Source organism: Macrobrachium rosenbergii, chromosome 57 (genome assembly GCF_040412425.1).
Source record: "Macrobrachium rosenbergii isolate ZJJX-2024 chromosome 57, ASM4041242v1, whole genome shotgun sequence".
Classification (NCBI taxonomy): Eukaryota; Metazoa; Arthropoda; class Malacostraca; order Decapoda; family Palaemonidae; genus Macrobrachium; species Macrobrachium rosenbergii.
Window position 1 is genome coordinate 12,050,395 of NC_089797.1, and position 17,192 is coordinate 12,067,586.

Here is a 17,192-nt window from a genome sequence, read left to right on the forward strand (position 1 = left end):
AAACCCTCTTGGGCTGTCTAATGGTAGGCCATCAGGAGAGACCCCTAGTGGGAATCTATGATTTTGGTGAAGGGGGTTGGCGCGAGACAAAACCAGGTCAGTGACCTCTGAACTGCTCAATTTCTGATGCTTTCTGGATACACTTGTGACTAGCCTACAGAGCCTGAGACGTTGGCAAAGTGAAGAAACTCTGACACCCATTGCAGGATTAGAACCTGCCCCGAGATAGCCTGTGTCAGAATAAGATATTTCTAAGTAAGAGCTCAGTAAAACTTTACAATAGTTGCGCGGCCTGGTTTCTGCCAGTCGCTGACTGGACAGGTTACCACCTTTTTGGAGTTGACCGAGGCGAAGCAAACCCCCCCCCCCTCCAGGCCAGGTTAGGGCACGTCGCCCTAAGTTAGGTTAGGTAGGTAAGTTCTGGTTAGGTCAGGACCTGGCATTACAGGAAAGGTTAGGTCTATTTACATGTGAGAAACCTGTCGTGGTCAAAGACTGGCAGGAATCAGGCCGCGTAAGTATTGTAAAGTTTTACCATTGCTTGTTGTTAGTCTATTATTAACCTCATATCTATCCAACGTGGTTGGGGACCCTTTGGCAATGCAGGGTTTTGGAAACGACGGGAGAAGACCAGACTGCCATGTTATGGAATGCTTCCACACATTTGCAAGTCATTAGGGAGCCATATGTTTAGGAAGGGATTGGCTAAGGAAACCTACTATAAAAGGAACTATACTAACCTAATGTACCCTAACCTATCCTAACCTAGCAGACCGTGTTGCTTAGTCAGTGAGCGGAACCCCCCTGGTGAAGGAAACTCCACTTTTTACCAAAAGCTCCCTTATAACACTGAGCATGCGCGATAGCATTCCAGGATGGCCAGCGCACAACTTCTGAGGTTAACTACAAGTTAATTACAGTCGACCGAGAAAAAATAACCGTAAATTCTTAATGAACAACCAAAATACTGTAGGAAGAATAAATTTTCAAAGTAATACCTGATGCAGAGCTTTTGCTTAGTTCTATCCAGAATAAGATTAACTTTAACCACGTGACCATGAAGAAGGCTTTATAGTAACCTGACCTTTGAAAACTAATCTTTCTTAGGATGCTAGGTTCTATATGACTGGACTCTCCTCTCCCCTTGCCTAACGTAACTTCAAACTTGTTAAACGTGATGGGTTGTAATGGATTAACCCATGTATGGTGGATCTTATTACCGAATCTATTGGAATCTTATCAAACTCTGTCAGATAAGCAATTGCTCTTTTTCACCAGTTTCAGGTTAAATCCTGTTGGTGGAAACTATCAAAAACTCACTTCATGACAACAGATAGGCTATTTTTAAACTTTTGGGAAGAAAAATTTAATGACGTACAGTAGAGTAAATTTTTACTTTAAACCATAATGGCATTCCAAAGTTGAAAATATGATATTTATTGTTTTAATGAGTGTGTGTTGAATGTTATTGATGCTCACTTTGTATTAAATTAGCAGTTTCCAGAGATAATGTACCCTCCATATTTTACAGTTATGGGGGACCACAGAGAGAAGCCGTGGTTTTAGGATTTGGGAAAACACGAGTGAAATGCAAGGATGGGATGCGTTCAGCCTAGGGTGCTGGGTCCTTATCAATCTAAGGGGGGGCTTCAGTCCCCCCCATCCCCCACGTTAACCTATGAATTAGAAAAAATAGTAGGGATGCAACCTAACATAACTTGCCTAAGGGTGACTTGAGTAGTGGTTTTATGCATGCTTTATGGAACTTAAGTGCCTGAAAGTTTTTTTTTAGGTATGAAGCTCAACAGATACGAACCACAGCCATTTGATTTTAACATCTCAAAACCTTGTAAAAACATTATTCTGTACTGTGTGACCTTTTTTTCAGAATGTTAATTGGCATCTTGCCATTTAGGGGTTAGTGCCATCAGTGCACCTCACTCTTTGCACTGAAGGCAATACAGGCAGTCTCCGGTTATCGGTGAGGGTTCCGTTCCGATGGCTTGAGGATAAGCGTCACCTCCAATAACCAGGTATTGGGACCGATAACCGGAGATTGGCGCTGGTAAGTGGAAATCGGCACATGTCAGTGCCGAAAATATCCGATTTTCGTTGCTAGAAAAGCCCCGTAACACTGGATCGCCGATAACGGGTCCTGCCAATAACTGGGGACTGCCTGTACTTAGGGTTCTTTACAGTATCCCTTCAGCCCTTAGCTGCAACCCCTTTCATTCCTGTTACTGTACTGTACCGTACCTCCATTCATATTCTCTTCAGTCTTTCTTTCCACCCTCTCCTAACAATTGTTTCATAGCGTAACTGCAATTCACCCAGTTACACCTTGAAAACATTTTACTTGCAGTTGCCTTTTTAGCTTGAGTGAACTAAGTAGGTCCCAGTGCTGGACCTTTGACCTAAATTTTTTTCCTCCATTTCCATTTCCAAATGGCATTTTGTTACTGTTAAGATTTTGTATACTGTATAATTTTTTAAAATTAGGTTTTGTCATGTTAGAAAAAATAAGTTTTGGTTGAAAATGAATGCACTGTACTTTGTACATTACGTTGCACTTCTTACCCGGTGTATTTGATGTTGGTTACAGCACTTTACTTGTAGTTTTTGTAACTTCACTTTTTTTTTTTTGCAGGTGAGGGAGGATGGCACAATTTGGTGGTGGGAAAGCACCACCACCATGGCAGCAGAGGCCACAGACAACTCCCACACCTCAACTGCAGCCATCGCTCCTTGGCCAGCATCCATCTGCACCTACTCAGCAAATTGTGATAGGAGGAGCACCGCAGCAACCACAGTATGCTCCTGTGCAGCAGAGTATTATCCAGCCTCCAGGCTTGGGTGGGTTACAAACTTTGGGCCAGCCCACCATAACACAGCAAACCATAGGTCAACCAGCTACAGGTGGAAGTCTAATAGGACAGCCCCCTATCACATGTCAGGCTCTGCAGCCTCCTAGTCTTATTAATCCAGCCCAGATGACTAGTGCACAAATCCAGCCTCAGATTCAACCTCAGATACAACCTCAGGTAACTATTTTGTTGTCATCCTAGAGGGAATTTGGATGATAAAGTGAATGTACCCAAATTTGTTTATCATAAATTTATACTGTAGTTGCCATATATATCATGAATGTGTTTTGCTGCTAATTTACGAGGAAAGGGCCTCTTGAGATTCTTTCCCTCAGAGCCTATTGTATGTCGAAGCTGTTAATTAAAATTTTTTTCTAATGCTTTCACTCAAAAATTTTGTTCAGTTCCTTGGGACATAAGCAAAATGATGCCTTACCATAAATTCTTTTCAGGTCTCCGCCGTAACATACCCAACACCAAGAGCTCTTGCTCCTCCAGGTGCTTTTAATCCCCCTGCTGCTCCAAACAATTTAGGAAATAGTATTGCAAATAATATACAAACAAATTTACAAACTAATATCACTACCAACAATGCAGCCCAACAACCTCAGAAACAGCGTGTATTCACTGGGACCATAACAAAACTTTGTGCTGACTTTGGGTTCGTTGATGAGGATGTGTTCTTCCAGACCAGGTAAGATAAATATGAGTGAAATTTGGGTTCATTTATACTGTGAAATATTCATAAAATACAAGATTTTAGTATCTCAACACTCTTGTAATTGCTTGTAACTTGAAAAGGACCAAAAATTTACCCTTGCGTTTAAAGGATTCAAATTATTTCATATTTCTTAAGCATTGTGTAATGAATGCAGGTGAGGAATTAAAAAAATTTGACCTCAGATTTTGGATAATTATGTATGTGAAATTCTATTTTTAATTTGTAAATTAGATACCGTAAACCTTCTCCTGACTTCTTGCATAACCAAAATCCTAAATCTGAAAGCACAAGAAACACCCTATCTTTAAAGTCAACACCATCATCCCTGCTCATCGAAGACCTCGTAGGAATGTCAGATCCATCTCGTAACCCTCTCTCTCTTTCATGTCATAGCTCAAATGAAACCAAAGCTAGATGAAACTCATGTTCTGCCAAAATACAGTTTTATTCCCAAACTTAACATGACAAAAAAAACGAAGTAAATAAAAAACCAAACTCTTGGACGGGTAAATACATTTTGATACCAATCATTTAAACACTCAAAAATAATCTCAAAGTCTTTCGTGACCGAAGTCATAGATATATGTCAGAAATTCCCTTAACATGTGACCACTAACAAATCCATCTTTACTGGCAAAGTGTAATGCCCTCACCAGGCAGAACGTCCACCAATTCAATTTGCTACCAGAATAATTCATCTGTACTCGAGATTCAGTATATTACACCTCAATGACCCCCTTTCGAGCGGACTTACACGCACACTCATAGTTCTAGAACATTCTCCTGCCAGTCCCCTGTGACTTGGAGATTCTGTGACATGATGCAGGTCAACGGTCAACACTAGTGACTAAGTGAGCCACCTAGATTTCCAAGAGCCAAATTCCTTTCGCTCATTGGAAGAACTACAGTTTACAAAAGAAGTGTTCATCTTACCCCAAGATTTCTTAAAACATGCTAACACTGTCACACATTCCAATAAGGATCATATGACATATATTCCAATGCTCCGTAACTATATACTAATTATATTCTATAGCAGCTGTCAACACATTCTTTGATAATGAAATCTTTTCTTTATTTGAATTATAAGTTTTCAGAAAATGACCAGTAAAAATATTTTTTAGTCCAAAACTGTGACAGATTGGAATTTGATTTTTTAACTATTCACATATGGAACTTATGCTGAAAATTCTTTTACAGTGAAATAAAAATTAATATGGTTACTGTGGTTTTAAAAGAAGAAAGTTTATAAAGTCTTGAAATAAACAGTGAAATTGGATCATTGACTGTGGTTCTACAGTACGATTCCTATTTTATTGTGAGTGCAAAAACTGAGGTATGATGAGTACATGTGGTTGAATTAGAATAGTACAAAGAATCTTCTTTCCCTTGTATTTTTGCTCTTAATCTGTTAGTATATATGTTGTTCCTCATTTTTTTAGGCTATTGATATATACAGGATTTCCAGTGACATGTTTATAACAGTCATAATTTTTTTACAGTTGTGTCAAAGGTCAGGCACCTAAAGTTTGTGATAGGGTATTGGTGGAAGCTACCTATAATCCTAATATGCCATTTAAATGGAATGCCAACCGTGTTCAAGTGATTCCAGGGCCCACTGTGGCCCCTACCCAGACCCCAAGTCGAAGCGGTCCTCCTGCTAGAGAAATAAACAGTCGTGGGGGATCTTACAATGCTGTACCTCCACCAAATTTCACATCTGGTTAGTCTTGTAATCAAGTTTTTGTAGACTTTCAGTTTTCTGTTTAATCTATGCTGTTATGTGCTTGTGTATTATGTAGCCACATATTTCAGCTTGGTAATTTTTTGTTGGCATTAACCTTATTGAATGCCTGTGTTTTTATTAAAGATATATAGAATACTTTCATTTAATTGTATTTGTATAAAAACAAAATGTGACACCTACAGTAGTCCTCTGTTGGTTGATGATTTTAATTTGTGGTTTTGTTTAGTAACCCAATGATTATAATACTGATAATTCTAGTAGTATGAAATAATCTTAATAAAGTAATAAATCATTCTTAAATAGAATACTGCTTTTGCAATAAAGTCTCTATACAAATCCATTGTTCGTGAAATATTCTTTAACTGGACAGGTTGGTTAAAAGTGATTATTGATTGGTTAAAAGTGGTTGTTGGGTAGTAAAAAATTACTAGTATTGTACCACTTCTTCAATGGAAGAATTAATGTGGAATAATCTTCATTTATAATGGCAGAGGCTTCAGTATTTTTTGATAAAATTTTTTACAGGAATGTGGGTGTATTTTACATATTCTAGTTCTTTTAAGATGATAAATCTTGTTTATTGCAATACACTCCCTGACCACCTGAATTCGCCCTTAATCCCACCAGCCCGAACATCTCTCAATTACCAGTCCACCATTGGGAATTTTAACAGCCAGCGTTACCAACACTGCAGGTAAAATCTTGTCACTTGAGCTACCGTAACAAATGGTTGGCAACGCTGACACAGGTGTGCGCCGACACTCCCACTTTCATCAATTGCGTTTTGTTCGCGCTGCTGGAAGGTTGTTTCCTTCTGCATTGCGAGGTTTTAATCCTATTGCCCGACTTCTCTTTGCAATTTGGACCTCTGGTGAAGACCTGGATTGTATTTACTGGGTTTTTCTCCTGGATTTTCTGGATATCTTCGATGTGGAATGCCTTTTAGAATTGGACTCTCTGGTTCCTGGTCTCAATTGGTCATCATGGACTCTTTCACCTTCTACTAATGCGCCTTCGGCTTTGACATCGACCTTGACTGCCCTTACAACTGTGGATGCTGGAGCTCATTGCTTCTTCTTCCTGCCAGAGACAAATGAATACCTTGAGACACGATAGACATTCTGTCAGGTATGTAGGAAGGTTACGTGTGATGTCCAGACTCATTGCAATGAAGGTTCCGATTGGAAGGCACAAGAGATGTAGGATTACATTTGTCATCGCAAGTCTTTGGTTAGTAAGGGCGGTAGACGGCGGTCAGATTCTTGTTGCCTCAAGTGTCTCAGGCTTCTGCTACAGATCAGTTGATGGATTTAGCGAGTTCAGAGGTAGTCAAACAGATAGAGGATAGGGTTGCAAGCAGTATGGAAAATTTAATAGCTAGTCTGCTTCAACATTTCTCAGATAGGGATAGCAGTAGTGTTAGGATGTCTAATCATTCTTCCTTTTCAGCTCCCCTGCCTGTTCCAGAACCAGCCCTAATGGGTGCTGAGGGTAATGGCAGAACTGCAAGCCTCTGAGTGGGTAGGGTCTGTCGGCCCCGTCGGCGTGGAGCAGGCAGTGAAAGGTTCCCCCCCAACCCCCTCGTAGTATTGATAAATTTAATGTTGATAATGTTAGTCAGGATCAAGATCTAGGTGTGATAAAGGAGGATAGGTTTGGGTTAGGTAGTGAGGAGAAGGTATTAAGGGTGCAGAGTCGTTCTCGTAGACGGACTCCAGTTTCGAGTGGTTTTTGTGCTCTGGCAAGAGTTTCGCCTTTATTGCTTCTTTTCGGTCTGGCTCAGTCTCAAGTCAATGTTTCAGTGGTGCAGAATCCTCCTGCTTTTGCTCCTAACTCACTTCCGACTTTCGGAATCTCCTAATGTAGTTTCCCCCTTCCCTGTGTTTTCTACTCCTCCATCTAGTAAGGCAGATTCTGGTGTGTCTTTCAGCTTCTAAAAGTAGTTTGTGGGACCTGCAATTGGATGTGGTGGAATATAAGGTGGATTTGCTGGGTCTTTCGACGGGTACAGGCCTATGGTGAGAGGTTATTTTTCGAATGGTTTCTCTAACATTAGAGAGTATGTGACACAGTAGTGTCCAGAATTCATGTTGGATATGTTTTAGGATTATTGAGGGGCGCTGGATTCAGTGTACCTTCTGTCCTTTTCGTTCTAAGTTTTCTTCTGGGTTATCTGTCGCTTCATCTCCTGCTCCCACATTCTCTGTTGCTCCTTTTTCAGTCTCCTCTTCGGCCTCTTATTCTTCTGCTCTGGTCCTTCCTGTATCTTCTGTTTTTCCTCCTTCTTCGACTTTGACTTTCCTCCTCTAAGGCAACTTTTTTTATGCGTCTGCTATTCCTCTACCTCCCGCCTTTCCTTCCTCAGTACAGTCTTCTCTGGTAGGAGGAGCTTCTAGACAGGTGAAAACACAGTTTCGGCAGAATTTGGCCGCAGGCGTCTCATGTGCCATCCCTTCGGGTATGCGCAACCCCTTGCTTCCACTTCAAGCGGCTGTTCCGGTAGTGTCAGGTATTTCGCAGGGTTTGCCTGTCACTTCCAGTTTGGGTTTGTGCTCCGCGGTTTTGGCAGGGCTTGCGGTACCTTCTTCAAGCGGTCCGCGGTTTTCATCGCCTGCATTTTCCGGGGCAGTAACTCCAAAGGTAGCTTCTATCTCTTACATTCTCCCTCCTTCTTCTTCATCTTCTTCCATCCCTCCACAAGCGGTTTCGTTTGCGCATCCTACCCCAGGGTTTAGCAATGTAATTTTGGCTACTCTCACTTGTCTTCCCCTTGGTAATAATGGGGAATCAGCTCCGGGCTTTTCTTGGTTCAGCCTTCTCTTCTTCCCGGCGGGTTCAACTATGCGGATTCAGCTCTGGGTACCCAATTAGGTGTGGGTGCACAGCATTCTGGTTAGGATGGTCCGCTTGCGGACTCTTCGTTGTTGTTTGGGCTTCGCTCAGCGTCTCCTCCTTTGTTGGTCGTAGACCATTCGGACGTTGTGGAACAGGATTCTAATCCGGAGGTGCAGGAGATTCTGGCGGATTTAGAATGTCCTCTTGCCAGCAGTAATGATTACGGATGCATGCTCGAGTATGTTACTTCTTCGTACCCTCAAGTAAGAGCTCTGGGCCTCCTGATTCAGTCAATTCAGTTTTTTTTTTTTTTTTATGACACTAAGCCAGCTCCTGCCTCTTTTTCGTGTTGGCTGGTTTGGTTCGATCGGGTTAGACCGGCTTTGGAGGAGGCGGACACTCGTTTAGCATTGGTAGTGGCTTCTAATAGACAGGACTCCTCTCTTCTCTCTCCCCATAGGACAATTTACGCAGTTCGAGGTAACCCTTCGGCAGGTGTCAGGTTGCTATTCAACATATCGGTTGAGGCAATTCTGTCTAAGTCTCTGGCGTCTTCTCGGCTTGTAGAGACTTGTCTTAGGGAAGTAGGTGCTTGGAGGATGTGTTGTGCAATCAGACAGGCTCTTGAGCACTCTCGCTGGATGCCGTTAGGTTTACTGCAATGGGGCTCTAAAGATTGACGGCTATGTCCCTTCAGATCCGTGGCTGTTTGCAGCCTAATAAATTTATCTCAAGCGGTCTGGCTCACCAGGCGAATGCTTTGGCTTCATCTACGACGTTTGGAGCAGGAAAGTCAAAATGTCTATCTTGGTCATCTTCCCCCTCAGTATCTGGACGTTCACGAGGGATTGCTTAGAACACCATTTGCCTTAGCTAATTCTTGTTCAAGGATGATGACGTAGCCAGTGTGACGAACGTGGTTGCTTCTAACTCATGTCTCCAGTGTCGGCAATTATGCATCATCAAGGGTACAGAGTGTTGAGGTAACTAGACAACTGGTTGATCCTTGCCTCCTCTCTAGAGGAGCTAGTAAGAGTGAGGGAATTCTTATGGAATTTTTAACCTATTCAGGTAGGAGGATTCTCTCTCTTCCTTTGAGGGTTTTCACAACCCTGGAGAGGATCCAGTCGGTCCTTCAGCAGGTAGAAGGGTTCCTGTCCAGCGGGGAATGGCTGGTACCAGCTTGGAGAAGCCTCTTAGGGAGAATGTCTCTCCCTCTCTTTTAATTCCAGGGTCTCGTCTCCAAATGCACTCTCTTCAGGTATTTCTCAGGAATCACTGGGACTTCTGCAGCGAGAACACAGTTATAGTCGGGAGCAATTCTTGCCTGCTGGATCATCTGTGGTGGTCAGAAGAAGTGCATCTGACACCGGGAAGGTCTATTGACTCCCCTCTTCCCAATGTTCATCTGTACACAGATGCCTCAGGTCAAGGTTGGGGAACATCCTTGAAGGAAACCCAGGCCTTGGGTCTCTGGGGGCGGCTCGGGAATGAGAGGAGTCAATAAATCTTCGGGAAATCAAGGCTGTAAAGGAAGCCCTCAGTTGTTTTCAGTCCTCGTGCACAACAGAGTAGTGGCTATGTTTAGCGACAACGTAATTGCCGTGTCGTATCCGAAGAACTTGGGGGGAACAGGCTTAACAGAACTCAATATTATAGCATAGAGAGCCCTGAGAGGGTGTGAAGAACGAAAAGTATCTCTTCTTCCCCAATTTATATCAGGGAGTCTCAACGTACTGGCTAAGTCGCTCCCGTCAGGTATTGGGGGAGAGAGCGGACTTTGGCTCTGGAAGTAATATGTCAGGTTCTCCGGAAGTGGCCAGCAACTGTGGACTTATTCGCGGCGTGATTAAACCATCGTCGTCCGGCTTATTTCTCACCAATGGTGGTCCCCATGTTGATAGGCACCGATGTGACGTCACAAATTGGAATCACATGTAGGTGTATGCCTTTTCTCCATCCGGTCTCATTCATCAGGTAATAAGGAAGTTGCGGGAGAGTGTCAAGGCGTCTGTGACTAATAGCTCCCTGCTCGCCATAACACACTTGATTTCCAGAACCCATAGAGCTCCCTACGGAAGTTCCGATGCCCCTACCCATGCGAAACTTCTTTTCAGACGACCGCATTCTCACCATTACTATTCAAACCCTCGCGTGCTGTACCTAGTTGCAGGGTGACTGTAGAGAGAGCCGCTAGACAGTCCGGACTCCCTAAAGCTATGTCTAGATAGTTTTCTTTTAGCTTGAGAAAGTCAACCTGTAAGCCTTATCAGATTCAGCTGGACAAGGTATAGAAGTTAGTGTCATAAGGAAGGTCATTCCATCATTAGACCTTCCATAGCCAAAATAGCTGATTTTCTTTTTTTCCTTCGGAAAGTCAAGGGTGTTTCGTATTCGACTATTGCCGAGTACCGCTTAACGATTAGCAGTACAATTAGTTTCCACCTTCCTGAAATCTCCAGTTGTAAGATAATTGATGATTTATTACGTTCTTTTAAGATTAAACGTCCTGTCTTGCCGACTCAGGCCCCTCCGTGGGGCTTGTCAGAAGTACTTCAATATTTTGTTCATGAGACTTACCTGTCAGATATATATATAGCTGTAATCTCCGAAGTCCGACAGAATTTAAAAATTCGCGGCACACGCAGTGGCCGATTAGGTGGTTAGTACACATTCCCGCCGCTGGGAGGCGGGCATCAGGAACCATTCCCATTTTCTATTCAGATTTTCTCTGTCGCCGGACTGTCAACACCTGTTGTCAGTTCCTCCGCCATTTGGATTTCGAAATTTGTTGTCACTTAAGTATTTTGGTTGTTTTTGGTATTCGACTGGATCTGTGACTTGGCATACGCTCTTTGTGGACCGTTTTTATTTTGCTTTTGACTTTTCTTATAATTAAGATGTCTTACCTCTAGCTATCGAGTCTGTAGCTTGGGTGAATGTAAGGTGAGGCTATCGAAGACTTCGATAGTTCCTCACACTTTGTGTATGAATGATAATCGGTATAATGAATGTGAGGGATTATCTGAGGGTGTGTGGAAGAAATATGAAGCCTATATGCTTAAATTGGAGCGTGATAGGTTGCGGAGATCTTCCTCCTAGAGTGCATCCTTAGATGTACAGTCAGGGTTTTCTCCTACTAGTAACCCTGTAGTAAAAATTAGTACTAACCCTGTAGTATGTTGCTGCAGAAGGTAATACCCTGGCTCTCGTGTTGGAGTCAATGCGTGCTCTTGAAACTATAGTGAATGCAATTCAAACGCAAAGTGTTAGTGCTAGTGCCCCTAGTGTTCTGGAGGGGGCGTCAGATCGGCCCTATAATGCCTCTAGGCCTGGACCTCTGTTGAACTCCCAGGACCAGGGAGGGGCATGTCGAAAGCCGCATGAGGGTTATGGGGCTTCCCACCGATCTGCGTCCCCTTCGGCAGGTCCTGATGACGCTACCCAGGCTGCCAGGGATCGTGGCACAGGCACGCATCCTGAAGGATTGCTTTCGTCCTCCGACACGTCTTCCCGCCTCGGGGTTGGAGCTCTCGGTTGGACTCTCGCCCTCTTAAGAGAAGCTTAGAGGAGAGGACGCTTCACGTCCTCTTCCTCTGGACGTTTGTGCTCTTCCCGAAAGTTGCTTGGATATTCCTCTGCAGAAGAGAATAAAGTGTTTTTCGGATGATGACGCTTACTCGACCCCCTGTCGCGCTAAGGCAAGGGCTAGAGCTTTTTCCCTGTGAGAAGGAAGTATACGTCTCTCGCCCCTCTCCTTCTCTCAGGTTCAGCCCTTCTCCCGAGAGAGTTGCTTCTCCAACGCGTCAGATTTTGTTGGGTTTGCAACAACAGCTGGATGCTCTCATGAACTTTCAAGATTCGAAACTGCCTGCTAAGAGGTACAGACCTTCACCTTCGTCTCCTGCTTCGTCTTCCTCATCTGCTAGATGTTTTGGGGCTTCTCATCTGTCGTCTAGAGAGAGTGTTTAGTGGCTTTCCTAATCGTCTTCCCGATTTGAGGTGTTGGACTTTTCTCTTGACATGCGCCAGGAGCGCGCGTGTCTTGCTCTTCACGTGTTTCTCACGCTTCACGCGCGCCTCACCTTGGCGCTTCGGCGCGCGCTTGTTGGCGACGCCGCGCGCACCATGCTGTGAAACTCTTTCGTGTCTTGCCACGGAGCCTCTCGTATTTCAAGTCTTGCCACGCCATGACGTTCCTCGCTCTACCCCGCTGTATAGCTTAAAAGTCGTCTTGTGTTGGCGCTGCTCCTGTTGTACATCATGATGCACAACTACCCGCTTCAACTTCTGATGTCCTTCATAATTTAGCCACGACTTCTTCATATCGCGGGAGTTCCCGCTTACGTATCGGCGAATCGGAACTTCTTTCACTCAAGACCCGCCAGCTGGGGAAGAACATCCTCTTTCGTCACAGCCTTTGGATGAAGAGAAACATCTTTCGTCTTCTTCTATCTCTGATTATCAGACTCTGGCTATTTTACTTAAGGATCTGTTTCCTGAGACTTTTCAACCTTCGGCTCCTCTCTCTCCACCTTCGCAGTTGTCTTTGTCTTAAGCGAGTAGGACTCCTGGCTTTCTCAAGATGAGGAAGTCTTTCTCTACCAAAAAGGCATTCAAGAAAGTCCAGGATTGGATGGCTGCCAGGAAAAATCAAGGAAAGACTTCTTTCGCTTTGCCTCCTTCACGTTTGTCCGACAAAGCAGGCATTTGGTATGAGACAGGAGCACATTGGCTTAACGCTTCCCTTGACTTCTCAAGGGGACTTTGCATTTTAAAGGCCTCTTCAAGACTATTGAGGTCTTTAACTTCTTGGACTGGTGTCTGGAAGTTTTGAACACGAAGGCTACTAATCCGGTTTCCATTAGTCTGGGGGAGCTGTCCAGTGTACTGCGGTGCATGGACAAGGCCGTCAGAGATGGCTCTGAAGAACTTGCGTCTCAATTTTTGTCGGTTCTTTTGAAAAAAGAGAGCATTTTTTTGCTATTTCTCGGTGAAGTCTGTTTTCACCAGCGCAGAAGGGAGAGCTGCAGTTCGCTCCTTTCTCGAGCCATCTCTTTCCCCAGACTTTGGTTAAGAATATTGCTGCTAGCCTTCAAGAAAAGGCAACCCAAGACCTTCTTTCCAGGTCTTCTAAACGTCCTTTGGCCCCATCATCGTCCTCTTCTTTTCCTCAGTTGGCTAAGAAGAAGCAGCCTTTTCGTGAAGGGGCTTCCATGGGAAGCAACACGAGACCCGTGCTACGAGGGAGAGTTTTTCCCGAAAGGAATGTCATTTCCAAGAGAGGTAGCAAGTGACTCCTTTCATCTCCAGACTCCATTAGCAACCAGGCTTCATTTTGCACAAGCCTGGAGAGAGAGAGGGGCAGACGTTTGGTCCTCCTACTGTTAGAGAGAGGTTACTTGATTCCCTTCCTGTCTCCTCCTCCTTTGTTTTTTGTTTCCCAATTGCCATCCTGTCAAACAGAAAATTCTGTTTGACCTGCTCGAACACATGCTCGAGCGGAGAGCAGTGGAACAGGTCTTGGACTCGCAGTCCCCCGGGATTTTACTACAGATTGTTTCTAGTCCCAAAACTTTCAGTAGGCTGGAGACCCGTCTTGGACGTCTACAGGCCAAACAACTTGGTCCGGAAGGAAAAGTTCAAGATGTAGACCTCGCAGTCAATACTAGGAGCCCTTCATCCCGGGGATTGGATGGTATCTTTGGATCTCCAAGATACTTATCTTCACGCCCCAATTCATCCACGTTCGATGAAGTATCTCAGGTTGTCTGGGGGGACTAGACGTTCCAGTTCAGGGCTCTCTGCTTTGGACTCTGCACAACGGCCATACCACGTTTAAAGCACCGCTTCTCGTCCGATCAGCGAAGTTAAGCAACGTTGGGTCTGGTCAGTACTTGGATGGGTGACCGCCTGGGAACACCAGATGCTGTTGGCGTCACTTTTTGCTCCGAGGGTGTTTACACTTCTCATGAAGAACGTTGCGATGCAGTTGCACCTGTCGCACGTCAGGATCTCTCTCTACTTGGATGACTGGTTGATTCGGCGCCGTCGGCGAAGGTATCTGGAGGACCTTCAGTTGACTCTGCAACTCGTGAAGTCCCTGGGACTTCTGGTCAATGCGGAAAAGTCGCAGCTGATCCCCTCACTGTCCATTGTGTCTGGGAATTCAGATGTATTGAGCGGCTTTTATAGCGTCTCCGTCGCAAGAACGGCAACTTCTATGTACGAAAAAGTCTCGGCCTTCTTGGGGAAGGAAACATGCTCGGTGAGGGAATGAATGAGTCTGCTGGGGACCATTTCTTCGCTGGAGAAGTTTGTTTCCCTGGGGAGACTGCATCTCAGGCCTCTTCAATTCTTTCTGTTGGAGAACTGGCAAAGCAAGGAAGACTTGAAAGAGGAATTGAGAATTCTTCCTTCTGTAAAAGAGGATCTGTAGTGGTGGCTCGATCCAACGAAATTGCAGAAAGGGATCTCCCTCAAGCTTCTTAACCCCGACCTAGTGTTGTTTTTCCATGACGGGTCGTCAACAGGTTGGGGGCAACACTAAGGGGAGGAAGTGTTAGGAACCTGGAGAGAGGAACAGGTGTCCTGGCACATCAACATCAAAGGTTTGGCGGCTATCTTTTAGCTCTCCAATTCTTGAGGTCCAAGTTTGCAATCGTGCAGTGGATCCGGACAACACTACGGCATTGGATTACCTCAAGAGACAGGGCGGAACACACCCTTGTTCCCTGTTCAGCCTTGCAAGAGAGATTATTCTTTGAGCCTATGCTCGCAACATTTCGATTCTCACAAGTTTTGTTGCAGGGGTCGAAATTGTTCGAGCAGACCTGCTCAGTCGGCGCCATCCACTCCTGCCGAAGGAATGGACCCTTCATCAGGAGGTTTGCCAAGATTTTTGGAAACTTTGGGGTCGCCATCTTGTGGATCTTTTCACGACCTCAAGAACAGCGAGGCTCCTCTATACTGCTCACCTGTACTCGACCCGGGGCAGTTCGATAGATACTCTTCTCTGGGATTGACGGGAATAGATGTTTACGCCTTTCCCCGTTCAAAATTCTGGGAGAAGTCATACATGCAAGTTCGGGGGCGGCCTCACAAGGGACGAGGATGACTCTCATCCCCACGTTTTGGCCTTGAACCACTGGTTCTCGGAGTTTCTCTTCTGGTTGGTAGGCGTTCCGAGAACCCTTCCTATGAGAGCAGACCTGCTCATACAACCTCACTTCGCGAGATATCATCAAAACCTCCCCGCTCTGAACCTGACTGCATTCAGACTATCGAAAATTGGTCAGAGCGAGGGGGTTTTCTGGCCAGGTGGCACGGGCCATCGCTAGAGCCAGAAGTTCTTCATCTAACAGGATATATCTAGCGAAATGAGCAACCTTCAAGGGTTGGTGTAGAAAGAAGGGCTTTTCCTCTTCCTCTATCACTGTGAGCCAGATTGCGGATTTTCTCCTTTACTTAAGAGAAAAACTCGATATAGCAGCTCCGACTATCAAGTGTTATCGGAGCATGCTTTCGACTGTTTTCAGACACAGAGGATTAGATTTGTCTGACAATAAGGACCTCCACGATCTTACGAGCTCTTTCAAGACGTCCAAGGTTCCTCAGCTAATTCCTCCTGCTTGGAACTTGGACGTAGTGCTCAAGTTTTTTATGTTTAGTCCTTTTGAGCCTCTCCACTCTGCATCTCTTAAGGATGTTACTCGAAAAACGGCATTCCTCACGGCTCTGGCGACAGCGAAGAGAGTAAGCGAAGTTCAAGGCCGTCACGTGGGCTTCAAGGAACACGATGCTGTCTACTCTTTAAGCCCCAAGTTCTTGGCTAAGAATGAAAGGCCTTCTAACCCTTGGCCTAGACACTTTGAAATTAAAGGTTTAGCAGACCTTATTGGACAGGAACCTGAGGAGTTCTATGTCCGGTTAGAGCTCTCAAGTACTACCTTAAAAGAACCCAGGACACTCGTGGTCCCTCGGATAATTTATGGTGTTCTGTGAGGCAACCAGTTAAACCTATGTCGAAGAATGCACTGGCATTCTTCATTAGGGACGTCATTAAGGACTCACACTCTAGTTGTGACGACTCCAACTTCAAGTTGTTGAGAGTTAACGCTCATGAGGTGAGGGCAGTTGCTACCTCCATGGCGTTCCAGAAAAATATGGTACTCAGTGACATTCTCAGTGCCACATTTGTGAAGCAATTCGGTGTTTGCCTCACACTCTTGGCGAGATGTTTAGGTAGCATACTAGAAAATTGCTTTTCGCTGGGACCATACATTGCTGCTTCAGCAACCTTGGGGACAGGGGGTAACTCTGATCCTATCCCTTTTTAATTGTGTTTTTATGGTTGTTGGGTCGACTACTGGAGGCAGTCTTCCCAATCCTTTGCAAACTAACGCTTTAGGTGTTGGTTAGGTGGTTAGTAATGCTCTTTTGTCCTCTTTGTATGGTCTATGGTCTAGTCACATTGTGGTCACGCCCCCGTTGACAGATTATCTAGAAGTCGCCAGCTATATAGGTCACTACCTTGCTGGGGTCTCTAGTAAAGCAGAAGCAGACTAGAGTGACAGTAGCCACTCAGTCAGCTACGCTAGCAGATAAGGAACCAAAATAATTTTACCAATAAATTGGTTTTTTTTCCTAATTCTTGGCGGTCTCTACCCCCCTCCAAAGGTGGTATTCAGCTATATATATATCTGACAGGTAAGTCTCATGAACAAAATGATATTTTAATGATAAAATAAAGTTTGTTCATACTTACCTGGCAGATATATATATTCTTATTGCCCTCCCTCCTCCCCTCAGGAGACAGTGGCGTTAGAAAATCTGAATAGAAAATGGGAATGGTTCTGATGCCCGCCTCCCAGCGGCGGGAATGTGTACTAACCACCTAATCGGCCACTGCGTGTACACTTACCGCGAATTTTGAAATTCTGTCGGACTCGGGAGATTACAGCTATATATATATCTGCCAGGTAAGTATGAACAAACTTTATTTTATCATTAAAATATAATTTTT

General features: G+C 44.6%; 1 protein-coding gene and 1 non-coding gene across 4 annotated transcripts in view; both read left to right on the plus strand.

Moving 5' to 3' along the window:
* LOC136836905 (cell division cycle and apoptosis regulator protein 1-like) overlaps positions 1–17,192 on the plus strand; it is a 63,529-nt gene that overhangs the window by 975 nt on the left and 45,362 nt on the right. For all 3 annotated transcript variants that reach the window (XM_067101345.1, XM_067101346.1, XM_067101348.1), the window contains exons 2-4: positions 2,648–3,041; positions 3,317–3,558; positions 5,088–5,308. In XM_067101345.1, the coding sequence (XP_066957446.1) occupies positions 2,658–3,041; positions 3,317–3,558; positions 5,088–5,308 (847 nt within the window). In that variant the 5' untranslated portion in view covers positions 2,648–2,657. The remainder of the gene's footprint in view (positions 1–2,647; positions 3,042–3,316; positions 3,559–5,087; positions 5,309–17,192) is intronic.
* On the plus strand, positions 13,987–14,105 carry LOC136837135 (5S ribosomal RNA). Its single transcript, XR_010852596.1, has one exon. It is a non-coding gene; the product is annotated as a 5S ribosomal RNA (ribosomal RNA).